At 36.3% G+C, this 20328-nt stretch overlaps 1 protein-coding gene across 1 annotated transcript in view; it reads right to left on the bottom strand.

Annotated features, from left to right (window-relative positions):
- LOC150096221 (organic cation transporter protein-like) overlaps positions 1-12538 on the bottom strand; it is a 58862-nt gene extending 46324 nt beyond the window's left edge. Inside the window, exon 1 of the mRNA XM_090408902.1 lies at positions 12337-12538. Coding sequence (XP_090265028.1) covers positions 12337-12347 — 11 coding nt within the window. The 5' untranslated portion in view covers positions 12348-12538. The remainder of the gene's footprint in view (positions 1-12336) is intronic.
- Positions 12539-20328: the final 7790 nt, after the last annotated feature.

The raw sequence follows: 20328 nt of genomic DNA, 5'->3' as shown, positions 1-20328 counted from the left end.
GTGAGATGGATAGGTGGGTGGTTGATGGAGAGATATCAAAGAGTGGTTTATTCAGGAGTGGAGTCCAAAAGACGGCCTGTGACTAGTGGGGGTGTCGCAGGGTTCTGTTCTTGGACCACTGCTGTTTAATCTGTTCATTAACGATATAGGGAAGGATCTAAGTGGAACAACAGTTCATTTGTTCGCTGATGATACAAAGTTGGGGAGGGCGGTAGTTAATGCAGAAGATGTCAAAGTCTTGCAGGATGACTTAGATAGATTGGAGTTCTGGGCTAAGGAGAATGGATGTCAATTTAATGTGACAAAATGTAAGGTTATGCATTTTGGGGTGAAAAGATTAGCAGCAGTATACCACATGGGTGGAACTGTATTCCAAGAGATTGATGAGGCCAGGGACGTGGGAGTGTTGGTGGATAGGGAGATGAAGTTTAGGCGGCACATTGCGAAAGTAGCTAAATCAGCTCATCAGCTCACTTAGTTGTTGAAAAATACCTTAACGAGCAGAGACAAGCAAGTTATTGTACCTCTGTACCGAGCCATGATAAGACCTCATCTTGACTACTGTGCCCAGATTTGGTCACCTCGGTTCCTTCTTGATGGGGAGGAGGTGGAGAGGATCCAGAGGCGAGTGACTAAGATGATAGCAGGTCTATGGATGAATCATATGAGAACAGGTTGAAGATTTGTGGGTTGCAGAAACTGGTTGATAGGCGGAAAAGGGGAGATATGATTGAGACATTCAAATTGCTAAAAGGATTCTATATGATTAATTCAGAGGATATATTTGAGATCAGGACTGGTGGTGGGAGAACTAGGGAACACCTATGGAAGCTGGGAAAGAGTGTGGTTAGCAGGGGTGTTAGAGCTGGGTACTTTACTTTTAGAGTGGTAAATGAGTGGAATAAGCTGCCAGAGTCTGTTGTGGGTGCTATGACAGTGAGCGAGTTGAAGGCAAGGTATGATAGATACTGTGAGAATGTCGTATAGTTGTGTGGACATGATGTTTAGGGCCTCCCTCGATGAGTCTAAGGACTCCCTGGAGTAGCCCGAAAATAATACTAATAATAATAATATAGGTATTAGAGCTTCTGTACATTATTAAAGCAATTATGTCACTGCAAAAGTAGTATGAACCTATTAATCATTATTTTAGCTAACAACAAATTTCTAATATGATCAAATGATGAAGCACACTGATTAAAATCTGCTTAACTGACTTAATTACATATACTAACGGTTCATATAATTACTTTTTTTTATCAAAAAAGTAATTATATGAATAATTACTTCGTGTTGTTGCAGGCTCGCAAAGTAAGTTCATATACGAAGTTGAACGAAGAATCACGAGTGATTGCCCGCGAATTTACGAACTATTCAAATGAAGCAGTTATCACAATCTGAGTATGAGAATTGATACACAATGTATAAATTATTGAGAAATATAGTAGTTTAAAATAATTCTTTTTTTCTTAATAATGATTCCATGCTTTCAATGATGCATAGTCGAAAATTGCCACGTAGCCCGCCTGAAGACCTTCCAGTACCCCCGGTGGGGGGGGTACGCGCACCACACCTTGAGAAACACTATCATAAGTCAAAATATTCTTACGAGTCGCAACACCTGTCTCCTACATTTTTTTCATTTTGCCTCCTACATTTTTTTCATTTTGTCTCCTAAATTTCTTTTCCATTTTCTCTCCTACATTTTTTTCATTTTGTCTCCTACATTTGTTTTCCATTTTGTCACATATATTTTTTTCCATTTTGTCTCCTACATTTTTCCCATTATTCTCCTATTTGTTTTCATTTTGTCTCCTACATTTTGTTTTCATTGAAATGGAGAGTTTCAATGCAAACGTTCTTGAGACGTTTTATGTTTTTAGAAAAAAGACTCTTGATACGATAAAACTATAAAATAATTAAAAAAAATAATGTAACTAAAAAATTTTCTATGGTAAGTTAAATTTATAATCCGCAAACTCGATAGGAAATTGCGTATAATTTTTAAATTGTCTTTCATTTTACAGCATACTGGGAAAAAAATAAATAAACTTGTTATTGATCGCAATATCACAAAACATTTACTACAAAAAAGGATGTTCATAGACTCTGGATAACAGATGAACTAAAAAATATGATAAGGACAAAAGAGAAGCTCTATCATAAGCATAGGAAAAATCCCTGCAATTTAATGCTTGAACACGACTACAAAAATTTCGCTAAACACCTAAAGGAAAAAATAAAACAGGAAAAAGAACATTTTCTTCTATCGAAATTTCTTTCTTGTAATAATGATAAAAGTAAAGAATGCAGTTTGGTTAATATGACAATAGGTAACACAAAGCAAAAAACACGCGAATTTCCAGAGGGCAATGACATCACCGATGTACTTAACAAAATGGACAACCATTTTACAAACTATGGTAGTTGTGATTTCGACCCTGCAGAAAAGACAAAGTACGTGAGTCGCCTTCCATAGATTAAGAATTCCATGTATCTACACGCAGTAAACGAAGACGAGGTAAAGAGTTTGGTAATCGGATAAAAAAAGGGGGGGGGAAATGGGAAATGACAATATAAATGTCAAAAAACTAAATATTATCATTAAATACAAATTGCTGTTCTTCACAAATATCATTAATAAATCCTTTGAACGCGGTAAGTTTATCGAGCACATAAAAGCTGCTTCAGTTGTACCGCTATTTAAAGGAGATAACAGAAATGAAATAAAAAATTACAGACCAATATCTACACTATCCACAATCTCAAAGGTTATTGAAATTCTAATAAAAACGCTTAATTAGCTATTTAAACACCATATCCTTTTACGCAATTAATCAATGAGTTTAGATCTGGATACAATGCCGAAAAAGCGCAATTGGAGTTTCATAAAACGGTCTGTAGCAGAATAAATAAAGGAATGCACACAGCAGCTATTTTTCTTGATATATCTAAGGCATTCGACTGTGTTCATCATGACCTATTGCTACTGAAAATGTCCAAATACGGCATTAGGGGAATTACTAAACTGGTTCAGATCCTATCTGAATAATAGAAAACAGCTACGGCACATTCAATAGCGCAACAAAAGTAATTAAATACGGAGTCCCGCAAGGGTCTGTACTAGGACCCATCCTATTTTTAATTTATGTAAATGATTTATATAAATACAAACTTTTTGGCAAAATTATATCCTTCGCCGACGACACAACATTAATATACACCGAAACAATCCTTGAAGATCTAAAAAATCGGATTAATAGTGGTATGTTAAAACAAAGTAAATGGTTTAGCAATAATAATAATAATAATTATTATTATAAAAACCTCCATGGAGTCAAAGACTCATCGTGGAGGTCCACTGTTATTCACACAGTTTATCACACTGTGCCTTAAATATATTCACTGTCTCTGCACACACCACACTCTCGGGCAAAGCATTCCGATCACTCACCACTCTCCATGCAAAAAATCTGCTCCTCACTCCCTTGCTCACACCCTCCTTATACAGCTTCCAGGAATGACCTCTTGTTCTCCTACTATCCTCACCAATTCTGTGCAAAACCTCCCCGACATTAATCTGGTAATAACCTCTTAACAGCTTATATGTCTCGATCATACCCCCCCCTCCTCCTATCCACCAATTTCTGCAAATTGCATTTTGTCAATCTGACTTCATACTCTACATTCCAGAGACCAGAAACTACCTTAGTCAATCGCCTCTGAACTTTTTCCAACGCAATTTCATCTGTTTGAAAACCAGGTGACCAGATCTGTGCACAGTAATCCATATGTGGCCTGATCAAAGCCTTATACAAAGGAACCATAACATCCTTACTTCTACAAGTCAATGTCCTCCGCATCATTCCCATTATCCGCTGTGTTGTCTTCACTATTTTAGTAACATGTCCCCGAAAATTTAGGTCCTTGTCTGCAATCACTCCCAGATCTCTCATTTCCTCTACCTCTTCCAAGATATTTGCACTGATTGTGTACTTTACATCCCATCTCTGCTTCCCAAATTTCAAAACCTTACACTTTGAAACATTGAATTGAAATCCCCACTTATTTACCAATTCAGCCAGTGTATTCAAGTCCTCTTGCAAAGCTACAGCATCCACACTACTCCTGATAGCTCTCCCCAACTTTGCATCATCTGAAAAGAACTGCACATAACCATTCAGACCTCTCCAGATATCATTTACATACAAATTAAACAGCAATGGACCCAAAACAGACCCTTCAGGTACACCACTAGTAACTTTCCTCTCCTGGGATATCTCTCCTCCATAGATAGCTCGCTGATATCTATCAGACAGCCAATCTCCAATCCAGCGAACCAATCTACTGTTCAGCCCCATCCGTTCCAATTTAATTACCAGCTTGTCATGTGGCAATTTATCAAACGGCTTTGCAAAATTTAAATATACCACTGTATATGCAACACCCTTATCCAACGCATTTGTCACTTTATTATAAAAAGTAAGCAGGTTGCTAAAGCACGATCTTCCTTTAGTAAATCCATGCTGGCCGCCAAAGAGTATTTTTCTGTTGTCAACCCAATTCTGAATCTTATTCCTAACTAACTTCTCTAATATGTTGACCACAACTCCAGACACACACAGACTGGTCTATAATTTAAAGCCTTACTCTTGTCACCTCTCTTATGAATTGTAACAATTTTGCCCGCTTTCCACTCTTTTGGAACTTGACCCAGTGAGAGACCCGTTGAAAAGATATACAAAAGCTGTTGTTAACTCTCTGGCACATTCCCTCAAGACACGTGGTGAAATAGCATCAAGTCCCGCAGCCTTATTTACATCAAGTCTATTCAATTCCTCATATACCCCCTGTTCATTTACTAACAGTTCCTCCTCTTCCTTCTTTCCCACTGCTTTCAAGTTCTGCATGCTGTCACATTCACAAGAATGAAATACCTTTAGAAATTGCTCACTAAATATCTCAACTATATCCTCCGCAGCGGTTATCATTCTTCCGTTTTCACTAATCTATCCCATCTTACCATAATCATTCTTTCTTCTACTAGCGGCATATCGAAAAAACTCCATAGGATTTTTTTTGGCCGCTTTAGCTAACTGCTGCTCATACTGCATTTTTTCTACCCTTATCAAGCTAATCACCTTCCTCGCCTGCTCTTTGCACTTCTCATGCATGTACTTCTCATGCTGTTATAAATACTCATTTTGTGTTTCTTCCATAATACCTTCTTCTTCCAGATTCCATATCTTATCTCTTGATTCATCCATTTTACACCCACTCTATTTACCCTCTTGACCCTTGGAATACACTCTGATATTTCCTCCACCAAATAGTTCTTGAGTATGGCCCAAGCAGCATTGATATCCTTTCCATCCAGTTCCTCTTTCCAGTTTATTATCGCAAGCTGTTTCCTGAGCTTTTCGTAATTACCAGTCTTATAATTCCACATACATCCCTTTCTAATAGACATCCTCGAATGACTGGTCACCCTGCACGTGAACACTCTCACCAACTGGTGGAAGATTTGATACCTCATTTATAATAACATCATCTGATGAGATGATCAAATCAAATACTCTTGATCCTCGTGTGCCCTCCTTTACGTGCTGCCTAAGGTAAGTATCTTTCAAAAACCCCAAAAATTCATTTTGTTTACCCCCAGATGCGTCTCTTGCTTCCAGTCTATATTACCATAATTAAAGTCGCCCTTAATGATAACTCGTTTCTTGCTAGCTAGGCCAATTTGCCTATACATTTCCTTCTCAATATCCTCCATATTACCAGGCCTATAGCAACACCCAACTAAATATTTCATCCTGTTTATTTCTACCTCACACCATACCGCCTCAAAACCGTGACCACTATTGGCACCTTGCAATTCCACCTTAGATGGGCACAACTCATCTGCTACCATTAACAGTACTCCTCCTCCCTTTCTTCCCTGTCTATCCTCACGAAAAATATCATATCCGTTCATCTCTATTCCTGTCAGGATGTCAACGTCATCTAACCACGTCTCACTTATACCAACAATTTTGGGGTGAACGGACTCGAGCAAAGCAACAATTTCGTTCCCCTTATTTCGAATACTTCTAGCATTAGTGAATAAACATAAGAAATCATTACTGCTTCTACAAGTCCTAAGAACATCACTCCTGCGATGTGACTCTTCAATATCTTCCCCTGTCACTTCCTCTATATTACCACCAATTCTATAGCTTTCTTCACACCTAAACTCTTTCCACCCATCCCAGGCCATCTCAATCTGTGTTTGTCCGCTTACACATTAACTTCTGAATTCAGCACCCGCATGTTTCATAAAGTTTCTCCCCGTCCACCCTGACTCCCCCCCGTTTCCCTGTTTGTGTTGTACCTCCACTCTCTCATTTACTTCATTCATAATATTCACATCCCCATTTGCAAGCGAATAAATACCTCTCCTTACCCTACTGTTTTTTCTTTCATATCACTTTGCATCACCTCAGATATATTAATTACAGTCATTACTTCTCCTGCCAGTAACAATCTCCAGCAGACTCACACCAAAACCATTTAAATGCAGCCCACCTTCTTTATACAATTCCATTCGTCCCTCAAATTCCTCCCACACATTCACAAAATGCACTCCATTCTCCTCACATAACCACGCTAACATATCATTCATATCTTTTCTCGCCTCCTCAATTCAGCACTATCATACATTGACAACACACTGACTAACTTTCCAACCACACTGTTATCTTTTACTCTCCTTAATAATCTCCTTATATCCAATCTGGCATTTTCCTTGTTCCCATCCAAATCGTTTGTTCCTACTACAACCACCAACTCTTGTGCTCTCTTATTCCTCATGTCCAACGCTTCAATCACCCTCTCCATTCTATCACCAGGAAAACAAACCTTATGCATCTTCTCATTCACTGCACCTCTAATAATGGAATCTCCATAGAGAACCACTCTCGAATCGTTCGATATATCTTTTGCATGGCCAAAAGATATACTCTTTTTCACTCTTCCATGTATGTCTGTAATCCTTTTCATTTCATTTCCCATGCAGTTTATCTCTTGCCTCATCATCATCATCAACTCTGCTTTCATGTCCGCATCCAATATATATTCCTGTCTGTCATTTTCATGTAGTTTCATATTATGTCTTTGGATATTTTTGGTCATGCAGCATCTACAGCAGTCTTCACACTGATGTTCTGACGAGGATATCCATGGTATAATTAACTGACCCATTTTCCTTCTATTGAGAAACATTGTGATCCTGTAATGGAAGCTGCTGATCATGTATTTTAGGAATGTTTGGATCTACTGTCTTGATGTGAAGAACTGGCACAAGGTGAAACTGCCGCTCCAGGTAATAAGAGTGAGACACCAGGTTCGATATCTTTTATCATACTTTGTGCAACTTGAAGAGAAGTAGATAACACAAGGAACTAATATTTGGCTATCTGTACTTAGTCCTGATTCTATGTTATTTGAGTGAGTTTCAATTAACTCAACAGTTAAGAATAGGCATCGTATTCATTACTGGGATTGATCCTTTTACCAACATTCAACTCTGTATAGATGGAAATGAGTTCTGAGTTGGACTAGGATATATATTTCTGTTGTGTCTAATTCATTTACTTTTGATGACACATTGGCCTTCATGCCTTTATTGTTAGAACCACGAAGATATCTACTTCGAGGTCTTTCTCTTTTCTTCTTAATTAACGGTGGCAATTCTGTGCTGCGTTTTTTCTGTTGCACCTCAGCAAGTAACAAGCCCTGGTTACTTGAGTCATGTTCACTCTTCTCCCGAATATCAATACTGGAAGTATCCCTCTGTCCAACTTTTGTACAGATCTCAACATTCAAACTTTTAGCATCACTAAGCAGCGTGGCAAGTTGGTCCTGAGAAATGATCACTTCACCCTTGTACATAAAATCTATTATCATTTTTAAATCCGTGTATTTTATATCTTTGAGAATAACAACTGGATGTTTACAAGAGTTTTCAAGAAATATGCCATGAAAGAAAGAACTGTAGGCAGACAACACTATTTGGTGTGCTTTAAGTCTCTTACCTTCACATACTAAAGTCACATCTACAAAAGTTTCAGTAAACAGTAATTCATCTAAAATAGTTAGTACACTGACATGGTGATTATTCCTTCTTAAACAGATCTGCTGAGCCTCCATCTTCATAATCTAGTAACATTTTTTTTAAGTTAACCAATAACAAGTTGGAAAAATTAAACTAGCACCTAAATTGTTATATCTTTACCAGCAATACTGGACTTAATATCGATAAATAATGGACTTAATACAGATAAAAAAAAGTTATATGTACTTCACGCAGGTCCGGTCCGAGATTATCTGATGCCCCTAGGCAAAGAAAATTTACGCACCCCTATACATTGTCTATATTATAGAGACAATGTATAGGGACGCCTAAATTTTGATTGTTAGTTTGAAGGATACCCCGGAACTTCCCCGCTCATCTTGGGACAGATGCCAGAAGGAGAAAAATCTCTGCACTTGAGGTTAAGTATACAAAGAGCATGGGAGTGGAAGAAATAGAAAAAGGCTAAGATAATGTAGGATCATCAGCGAGCACCAGGACGGCTCATTTTTTTATTAATAATCAAGATTTTACTAATTTTTTTTTGAAGGTTGTAATTTTTGTCCGAACTATGTAGCAAAATCTGACGCCCGGAAGTCGTAGTGCCCCTATGCGATTGCTTAGGTTCACCTAATGATAAAACCGGCCCTGACTTCGCGTTAACAGATAAGCTAGACCACGATATGACCATAAAACGGCATGAAAGGAAATGTAGTGGCATCCTAAATTGTAACTGTAGCCTAATCAAAAAAATAAAAAATAAAAAAACACTCAAGTATTTGGGCCTCCATATCGATAGCAATATGAAGTGGAACTCCCACCCCACTGTCATAACAAATAAGTTTAAGTTCATAATTAATAGAATATATTTGTGTTAAAAAATTTGTAAACGCAGCATTCTTAAGATGCTTGTACCATTCCTGGGTAAATTCTTCACTGCAATATGGCATCACCTGTTGGAGTGGAGATTATGACAACAATCTGCTTCCATTAATACGAATGCAAAACAGAATAATTAGAGCCATAACCACTACTGACTTCGCACATTCAACCAACGATCTGATTGTCATGCATAATATTCTACCACTACAGAAACTATATCTCTATGGTTGTCGTAAAAAGGAACGCTGAAAGTTTCTTGGTATATAATGTAGACCAGGGTTTCCCAAACTGTGTTCCGCGGACCACAGTTATTCACCTTCCGCGGAACACTAGTGTTCCGCGGAAGGTGAATAAATTCCTTGAGAAGTCCTCCTTGAATTTGTCATTTTAGTTTTCTAAGCATTTTTCATGAATAAATATTTTATAGTGGAAATAATCTGAGGAGAATAATATTCGTGAATATGTCAAAAAGCTCAGACCCAGAACGCCTATTAACATTTGTGTATCGTTAATTTTCACACATCGAAACCTTTCAACATTTGGGAAAGGGGATTCCGCTGTTTATGACCGGTCATAAAAATTGCCTGCAAGTCAATTACAGCAATGGGCGGCGTATCCTGTGTTCTCAAAACTGAAAGACAAAACTGAACTTGCAAATGTTAGTGACCAATCAGCAAGGAAGTATAAAGAAAATTTTCTACTGAAATTGAAGATCAAGGTAGTCTGTATCCGGTTCTAAAATCTATTAATACTGAATACTTTTTTCGCAAGTTCGTATTGCAGTGTGGAAGTGCTTGTTCTGAAACCGGAGTACCCTGATTTTTTTAAAAGTAATAAGAATACAGATTTAAATTCTAATATAAGAGACATGGGACTTTGTTTAATTTTGGTATTAAGAAATCTCTTATTGAAGGTGTTTGTGACGCAACAGATAGTGAGTCATCCACCACCAACCTGCAAAGCGATCTCCAGGATGTACAAAAGGAGGGGAAAGCTACCAGCACACAGGAGAAAAAGTCCGCATTCACTCGTAAGTACTTATAATAATATTATAAATTTTTGGTGATCAGAATGGGATATCAATGAAAATCAGCACAAATTAATTTAATAATGTTTAATTAATTAATAATTTTTAATTAATAATTAACGATCAGTTAATAATTAATAATTAATTATTAATTATTAATAATAAAACATCAGCTAAATTATTAATTAATACATTACAAAATAACCAAGGTGTTCCGTGAAAATTTCAGGATTTGTGAAGTGTTCCGTCGTAGAAAAAGTTTGGGAAACCCTGATGTAGACTATGGATTACGATGCAGAGAGAACATGCTGGTAGTATCCAAGGCAAACAAAGAAATGCTTCACAAATCCTTCGAATACCTAGCGACAAGTAGCTACAATAAACTCCCAAATGAAATCAAATCTATAACCTCAGCTTCTGCATTTAGAAAAAGATTGAGAGACTACCTCATGGAACTAAACAATGTTGACAATTACTTTAAACGTATAGTATAAGGCAGTGTTTCTCAAACTTCAGATATCCGCGTACCCCTTCTTAAATTTTCATTATTACCAAGTACCCCCGAATTAATTAATTAAAAAATAAAGAAATTAATTAAAAATAATTAAATTAATTAAAATTAATAATTTGATTTAAAATATTAATTAAAATTAAATATCTATTTTATTTGAATTTATATGTTCACGTAAACAAAAACTGTGATTTATTTTTAAATTTTGGTTCTCTAGAGATGTCAGACGACACACTCTTATCAATTTCATTTGATCCAAATGCAATATCAACGTTTTCTTGTTGCTTACAGCTACTTGTATTTGCTATATTGGTCTCTTTTGGAGGTTTTATAAATCCAATCTTTAACCAATGATCCATACGTAATAATTCGAAAGCTAAAAAAGAAATACTGTATTTACTCGAATATAACTCTAACTTTTTTTCCCAAAATTAAAGCTAAAAAATCGAGATACTTGCGGGAATTTTCGCAAACTAAAGTTTTCAGGAAAAAATTGAAAATGGGGATGACTTACCAAGAAGCTCCTACTCGCTATCATCACTTTTGGCATCGAGAAAAGTTTCTTTGTGTGCATCGTCAAAGTCATCCACCCAAATAGCGTCATCTTCTTTCCCATTATTTCAAGCAAAAATTACCAGTAATTTACAAGACTTGAGATACGTAGAGCAGCGAAGAATCTGCATATGATTGGTGCGGTATTAACAAAAGATCGCGCGAACCAAAGACAAATTAGCATTTCAACAGTTGAGTTGAAATGCTAATTCCCTTCAACCGAATTCCATAATATCTGAAACACATTCACTATATATTTCTTAGTTTTAACACGTTAACGACGGGGGGTGGTGTCAAGCAAAACCATATGTTCCACCGGCAACATATGGTTTTGCTTGGTCTACACAGCAGTTTCTGTTGGAGAGGGGATGTGATTCATTAGTTAGTGCCGTTTTATCCCGGTTGTCTCTAATCGCACTGTTTGTTGAAAAAATATAATTATGCATAGCCGAAAATTTCCACGTACCCCCTAATGACCTTTTGCGTATCCCCGGGGTACGCGCACCACACTTTGAGAAACACTGGTATAAGGGATCATTATAACTCACATGTCATATCCAATTGAGGTACCAATATACTAACTAGTTCATTCACTTAGGAGATTAATATATGAACATGTACATCAAATCAAACAGTGTAAGGTGAACCCTCATAGATAAGGTCACTGGACTCGCAATGACTTTTTTCGAACTAATTTAATTCTCTAATAACCAGTATGGCTACGGCCCTTGGTCACACATAACTACACAAACTAACTTACTTTTTCACTAAAATCAGTAACTTATTATGGACTACGAAAACTATCCGAAATGCATTTTACTCTATTTGTATATATAAGGAAGCATTTATTAACTGTAACAAAATAATAGCCAAAAATAAGTGTAATTACCAACAGAAAATGATAGTAATTTATTGAACTGTATTGTATAATACTGTACATTGAATTGTACTTGATGTGAAGGATAATAAACTGTTATTGCGTAGCGCTCGTGACGTCAGGGAATGAGATCACGTGGTTTCTCACATGGCGACACAGCTGTAGGTTAAATTAACAGCTGAAAATAGCGCACATGTGCACACACACACACACACACACACACACACACACACACACACGCACACGCACAAATGCACGCACAAACTATTTCATTTTAGAATTTTATTCAGTTTAGATTAATTTTAGTTCAGATGAGATTATTTTTTCATTATTTATTCGTAGAATAAGCAACAAGTTAATAACATAGTACAAACCTTTCAGTCATTGTGGCAAGAGCGGACGTTCTTGTCTATAGCAAGGACACTACTATTTTCTTAACAAATATTCATAAAACATTCCAGATATTCATAGCTATACATATCCATCACACTGAAGATCTTTGCTACGTCGATCACATTCTGCATTTTTTAAAAGTCCTACAGCAATTTCTACAAATGCACTGGGAAACTAGCACGCCATGACGCTTCGGTAGTTTGTTGACGTGTTCAGTTATGTTTCCTTGCCGCACTTTTAAATTACGTGTGTGTGCATGCATAGGTAGGGAACGGATGTTGTCACAGTCATGTACACGGATACTTCGATAAGCTAACATATGGTTGTGAGTGTCCTTGAGAAGTTTAGGGTGTGTTGGCTCTTGTCTGTACAAGAGATATTTCTTGAAAATAATTACTTTTGTTTGGTTCGTGGAAAGGAATAGTAAACGTTGACAGAAAAGGAAGGTCGTCAGTCGTTTCAATCATGTAATGCTATTCCCCAAACTGGTACCTGGGGGTAAGAAAATAAAGAAAAAAAAAATTTGCTGGAGGGAAATATTTTGTCATCTTCAAAGCTTGTATTAACTTCGGTTTTAAGTCAAAAAAATAAAATAAAAATGAATTGTAATATCGATGGATTAGCATACATTTATAGTAACTTCACCTAAAACGATGATAAGTAAGACAGTCTACGAAGCCTTCCAAGTCAGGAAGATTCCCACTAGACTGAATGTTAGAGTAATTCCTAATACATTCAGATGAAGAAACAGATGATCACAGATGCTTGTAGATTTTTTTCCCCCATCGTCCTACTTTGACATCTAGTTATTCCTTACAAATATACTTTCGAGTTCAGAATAACGTTATAAGAATAACTTGGTGAAATAAAAACTAAAAGCATTTACTGCTACTATGAAATTTCGATTATTATCAATTGGGGGCAGGAGGAGTTACAATATAATCTAATATTCTTTTATTTACCTAACTATAAACATTTTCGATGCTTCCATCATATTACTACTAAATTAATGTTTACCAGAATATCTGAAATTTCTCTTTAATCGTTATAATTATGTTTTGTTCTTAATGATATGCAAAACCAATTTTTCATTTCTTATACGTTGCTAATATCAACTATTGAAATAAATTACATAATCTCAACTAAAATTATTTATTACTGCTAAGAGTGTTTAGTTGAATAAGCTCTTACGTCATTGAAGTCTTCTTCACTTCATATCACTTCCAACTGATTCAAATGTATTTTAATTACTGAACGAAATCAATTTTTGAAGACTTGTAGTGTGGCAATAGAGCACACGTTTTGAACTGTGACCTTCCGTTTATATCGATTTCATAGAAACCTGTTGAAGGATGCTTACCAGCGCAGTATTTTTGAGCTACCATGAATGCGATAGCAGCCACTCAACTTGTAAGCAAATATGGACGATGTAAGAAATATGACACTAATTGATAATGCGGTATATGAGTCTTAAGTAAAAAAAACCTAGTGGTAAAATTGCCGTTAATTTGAATGCTAAAAGTAGGACGGCTAATTCATACTAGAAGTACGAATTGATGCTAAAAGTATGAACGAATACTAAAAGTGTTTTTAATAAATAAATAAATAAAAAACAGAGTACTGTTTCCTCAGAATATTATGCGTCGTATAATCGCTACGATTTTGTCACGATATCAATATCTTCTTTTTCTTTGGAGAGATCCGCGTTCAAATTCCCGTAGATCTGACGCACCCTCACAATTTTTTTTTTTTTTTTTTTTTTCAAGTGAAGTTGAGGTCGTTGGTCTCATGTGGGGATTTCAGTTTTTCAAATCCTGAAACAAGCCAATTGGCCGGTGCACTTGCAGTTTACTAGCCAATTACTTTGTGACTAGATATCGAAACGATCATCTCATAATCTGTAGAACATCCTATCATCAACAGAAAGTTATTCAAAACATTTACTGAGAACAGTCATACAAAGCCGAATTGTATTCAAATGACTTTCGTTGGAATCCGAACTAGAGAAATATTCAGAATCATTCCTACTATAAACATGTTACGGGCGAAAGTAAAAAAAAAAGTGAAAAAATGAATTTTCAAGTTATCAAAGTTGGCAAAAGAATAGATGTCGATTAATGTAAATGTGTCGAAAAGTAACAACTTTAAATTCCCCTACCCCAGGTATCACCGAAATAATAATAATAAATAACTTTTCCTATAACGTCTGTTGGTAATTTGCATATCTCAAGTATTGAAGAGCTTCTGAGAAGCCTTCTTTTGTGCTGATGGATGTTTTCCCAGTTCCTGCTTCTCCTTCCCACTCATAAAAAAGCAGTGATTCTCTTTGTAACCATAGCTACGATTTTGATTTCTGGTGCTAGCGAACCATTGCGATATTCTTCCACTGGTTTTAGATTCGGTCTCTGTTTTCTTCTATCGAAAACTGAACAATATGATGCTGTTTTATCCTCTGATATTATCTCCTCATTCTTGCCTATTTGACTGCTATTATTCAGTGTTCTGTAGTGCATAACTTTTACATCGAGCTGTTGGAAAATATTAGAATGATTACAATTTAATTCAGGTTGCTACTTGGGTTGGTTTATTCAAAATAGGAAATATTTCCAGCTTGACATCATACAGATATCCGCTTGCAGAATTGTTATCTTTTATTCCAGCGTGATGAATCCACATATTAGCAAGTAGAACTCTGAGGATGTGTATTCCAAGTGTCAGTTCCGTGTCAAGTAATTTAAAAGTATCCTGTTTCATCAGTTTAAAATAACTTAATATGTTCTTCCATTCATCACGCAAATCAAAAATACAGGGTGACCAAAAAAAACAAAAACACGAGGTACCTTTTAGTTTTGTATGAAGTATCAAACTAATAAAGCACCCCCTAAAAGATGCATGCAAGAATGGAAAAATTCAGGAAGTATGGACCTGCTTCAAATCTTAATTCAAATGATAAAGATTATGAAAATTTGAACATGATGATTGCTCATACCACTCGGGAAGACCGAGAAAGCAAATGGAAGTTGTGGAAATTGTAGAAAAATCTGTGGAATGCAATCCAAAACAACCCTTTGGAGAAACGGTCAATCACTTGGACTTACCTGAGCAATGCACAAGAGGAGGGGGACTCGTTGATGATCTCAAGAAATACCCATACCTTATACAGACCAAGCAGAAGCTCCACCAATGAGGATAAACTAAAAGGATTTTGGAAGCGCTAATCAGTATCTACACTGAACAGAAGTGGGTTTCTCGCAGTTCAATTTAAACTCTCCCTTCTAATGTTTTAATTTTGAATTCAGAACAGAAGGGCTTCAGAACTTTCTTTGTATAAACGTTCATGTTTATATAAAGATCTATGTAAAAGTTTAGACTTTTCCCAATGGATCCTATGGTTTGGATTTTCAATTCCGTGTTGAGAGAGGCCAGATTTCTGCGGTTTAAAAAGACGAATGTGGTCTTGATGTTCCGAGATGCGTTTCTGAACAGACCTACCTGTCTGCCCAAAGTAAGATAATTTATTTGCATGCGCATGGAATCTCATAAACGCCAGGCAACATCAAAGGTGAGAGTTTGTCCTTAGGAGAAGGTAACAAGTTGTAAATTTGGTTGATAGGTTTGTAAGTAGTGGCAAAATTGTATTTCTTCATAATTTTAGAAAGACGTTCTGAGATACCTTTTACGTAAGGTATGGGAATCCTATGGACTTCTTCTTGTCTGGTTGGAGGTGTGGAGAAGTGATTGATGATTTTTTGAGTTGTTTTAGGATTATATCCATTTTGGATGGCTGTATTTTTGATTACTTCTAATTCCTGGTTTAAAGATTCTTCAGAGAAGCAGAATTTGTGTGCTCTGGAAACTAGCGATTTAATAATGCCAGATTTCTGAGATGGATGATGAGCGCAAGAATTGTGAATGTAGCGACCTGAGAATGTAGGCTTGCGAAAGACAGACGTGGCGATGGAACCGTCTTCTTTTCTTTGGATGTGTAAATCCAAAAAGGTGATACCTTGTGGAGATTCCTTTTCTAACGTAAAGTTGATGCGATGATGAATAAGGTTAATTTTATCTAGAAACAGTTGTAATTCATGTTCGGGATCATTCCAGACTGCAAATACGTCGTCGACATATCTTAACCAAATTTTTGGTTTGGGTTCAAAAGTGAACATTTTTTCCTCAAGGCGTTCTAGAAACAAATTTGATGGGTTTGGTGATAAAGGAGATCCCATTGCTGTTCCTTCTTCATGCTTGTAAATTTGACATTTCCAGGTGAAGTAACTTGATGCAATAACAAACTTGAACAATTCAACTATATCAGAGGGAAATTTTTGAGTTAGTAATTCTATTGATTCTTTATGGGGAATGTTTGTGAAGAGGGAGACAATGTCGAAGCTGATTAACAAGTCAGTTTTTGATAGTTGAATGTCTTTAATTTTTGTGTGAAACTCAGTAGAATTTTTGATTGAAGAGACTGAGTGGCCTATATGAGGGCGGAGAAGGTTAGATAAGAATCTTGATAACTTGTACGTTGGACAGCTGATACAGTCTACGACGGGTCTAAGTGGAACATTAGTTTTGTGTAGCTTAGGTAAGCCATAAATTCTAGGAAGTCTTGCATGGTATGTCTTAAGTTTTTTGATTGTTGCTTCATCTAAGGAGGAAGTTTCATTAAGTAGCGTATTTAATTTTCTGAGTTGACGAAAATACGTGTTGTTGGTTAATACGCGTGTTTCTTTTAATTATGATCGCACCACAAGTTTCGTTATTTAAAAAAAAAAATTCTAAAGATGGTCGCCCGCTCCGTTCATCATCATGCACACCTGGCCTTCTTTCATTAAAAAGTCTTACCCATCTTCGTACCATTGAAACATTCATTGCGTGTTCTTCATAAACCTCAATTTCCCGATTCAGCTGCTTTAACGTTCCTCGCATTCAAGTAACGGATAACTGACCTAATTTCACATGCGGCGGGCGATTCGATTTTCTTAGACATTATAAACACACACACCAAGAAGCGTACGCGCGCGAGAATGTCTGAAAATGGCACCAACGACTTGCTAAGGAATAGACAAACTCAGTAGGCATGCGCAACATTGCGATCGCAGTGTTGCGCATGCGTGCTGAGTTTGTCTATTTGCGCATGAAAATATTTAAAAACGGAACTTATTTTCTGGACGTCCCTCGTATTATAAGAACTGGTAATAATACATATTAAATGAGCCACGATAAAGAACCGTTTGCATTTTTTAAGCGTAATGTTGTACAAGGGTTGACTGAAAGGTTCTCGGCATAACAATGAAAAAACGAATTAATAATTCCAGAAGTATGTTTGATTTTTCAACATAATTTCCATTAAGACTAATACATTTATTCCAGCGATGCTCCAGAGCCATTATCCCGTCCCTATAGTGGTTCTCAGTAAGATCTGCAATATCCTCCTCTACAGATGCAATCACCTCTTGATTCGAAGAAAAACGCTGACCAGCGAGGAAGAGTTTTAGTTTTGGGAAGAGATAGAAGTCAGAGGGAGCCAAATCTGGGGAATAGAGTGGATGTTCCAACAATTCACAGTGCAGATCCCTTAATTTTCCCATTGCCAAAATACTTGATTTTTTGACAAAAAAGATGATTTTATTCTTCTGCAAACTGAGTCTTTTCTCACGAATTATTTCGTCTAGTCTGATTAAAAGATAGGAATAGTATTCCCCAGTTATTGTTTTACCCTTTTCAAGATAATTTATAAACAAAATGCCTTTCGCATCCCAAAACACCGATGCCATGACCTTTCCTTTCGATGGAACTGACTTTGTCTTCTTTGGCGCTGAACAACCGGCTTTTTTCCACTGTTTTGACTGCTGTTTGGATAATGGTGTGTAATGGTGAATGCACGTCTCATCCATAGTAAGAAATTGACGCACAAAATCAGTTTTATTCTTGTTAAAATGCTCCAAGCACTGTTCAGAGATTTTTATGGGGGTGCGTTTTTGATCTGCGCGGCATCCGTCTTGCGTAAAGCTTTTTCATTTGCAATTCTTCATGCAAAATATATCCTACACGGTCTTTCCAAATGCCTATTGTCTCTGCAATTTCACTCGCTTTGACTCGCGGGTCATCCAATACCATATCGTGCACTTGATCAATGATTTCTGGTGTTACACTTTTTGGATGTCCTTCACGTGGATCATCTTCAAGGCTGGTGGCCACGTTTAAACTCGGCAGCCCATTTCTTAATTGTAGAAAACGAAGGAGAAGAGTGCCCATAAACGTTTATGAACTTCGAATGAATTTCCTGGGCTTTAGACCTTCTTTTACGAACAATTTTATAACCTCACCAAACTCAATTTTATCCATTTCAAGGAATACAGACAACACCTTTGCTTTAGACAGCTGAATAAAACATAAACTACTTGATAGAATGACTTGCAATTTCACATGGATGCTTATGACAGATGTATCAAGTTAGAAAAAAATATCTTGCCGATAGTGTTGCCCTCTATGGTCGAGGCCGAAAACCTTTCAGACGACCCTCGTATATTCACTTGTCCATTGTTACTGTAGTTTGCGATGTATATTCTGTTTTCCTCTCTTTCGTTCTCTGTCTCTCTTTGTGTCACCGTCTTAACGGAATTATTTGTGTGATTTTATAGCTCTAAATAAATGTCTCATTTTCATAGCTGCTTGGTCATTGAATCTGTTTCATGCTACTAAAAATAGTACAGAAACAAGATAGATATACTTTCAGGTGATCTCTCGCTCAGAAATAACATTTTATACAATAAAATCATGAAAGTGTTGATTATGTGGAATTGTTTTCTTATACGAGCTATAAAAATGCGCATTCATGAAAAGAATTACCGAACCCATAATTAAGTTTAATTGTATGATAAAAATTGTAAAATGAATTAGTATACCGAGGTCAATTAATTATTTAGAGTAATGTTCTCTATCATAATGAATTCTGAATTAACTCTGATTCTCATTTGTTTGTCGAAAAATGTTTTTCGACATGCATGTAAAATATTATTACTATTTTAGAGTTCTAATTGCTGATTCATTGATATTGGCTTCGGGAAGATTTCATTATGCTGTACTCGATTCAAGTAAGTTTAATTTTGTGAATCTTAAATGGTTAATAGCTACTTTGCTGTTTTCTCAGAAGTTGATGAAAGAAAAATAATCAAATTTTGTCTGCACCGCCGAATTCCCTTTGAAAGTGATGTGGGATACTTGAAGACGCTGGCCATCTGCAAAAAGAAATGTTTATCCAATATTAGAATAAGAAGAGCTGATCGGGTTAGGCTGTCCTTTCTGCACAATCCCTGGAAATCATTGGTTAAACCGTGGTTGATTACAGGGACGACTCGTGCACAGGCACAGGGAACTGCAGCATCCTTAATTTTTCTCGATATATAAATATGTTTATTAATTTATTTATATTTGCTTGTAATATTTAATTTTATCATCAACAATCCTTTACAATTCTCTTATTTTATATAAAAAATAACAAAATTCCATCTTGCAGCACTTGGAGGGCGAAGGACGCTAGTAGCACAGTGTTTACCACAGTCATACTGCTACGCGCGCACGTCATAGCGAGATGCGAGCTATTAGCGTAATGTGGCACTGTCCGTCGTGCAGTTCCACTGTTGTTTATATGCAGTTTGCGCTAGTAGTAAAGTGTTCGTAGCCCTTATCGTGTTTACTCCGTTTCTTTAAATATTTGAACATTCCAATTAAAGACATTTGTTATAGTTTTCATTTTAGAACATGACTGGGCTTATTGACAATTATGACCTCAGAATTTCTAAGTAATTTTGAATTATACCAAACTGTATAATTTTATCGATAATAAACAATATTTTTTCATGTTTAATTTTTTTTTAATTTTTACCATAATTTTGATATTTAACCCAAACACGTATACACTGTACTTACAGTGTGTATATATATTTCGAAAGTTGCAGTACCCCCACGAT

This window comes from Typopeltis vanoorti, chromosome 19, assembly GCF_054136105.1.
Source record: "Typopeltis vanoorti isolate ZY-2024b chromosome 19, IOZ_Tvanoo_1.0, whole genome shotgun sequence".
NCBI classification, from domain to species: Eukaryota; Metazoa; Arthropoda; class Arachnida; order Uropygi; family Thelyphonidae; genus Typopeltis; species Typopeltis vanoorti.
Note: the sequence above shows the minus strand (reverse complement) of the source record. Positions and strands in the feature narration are given on the sequence as shown.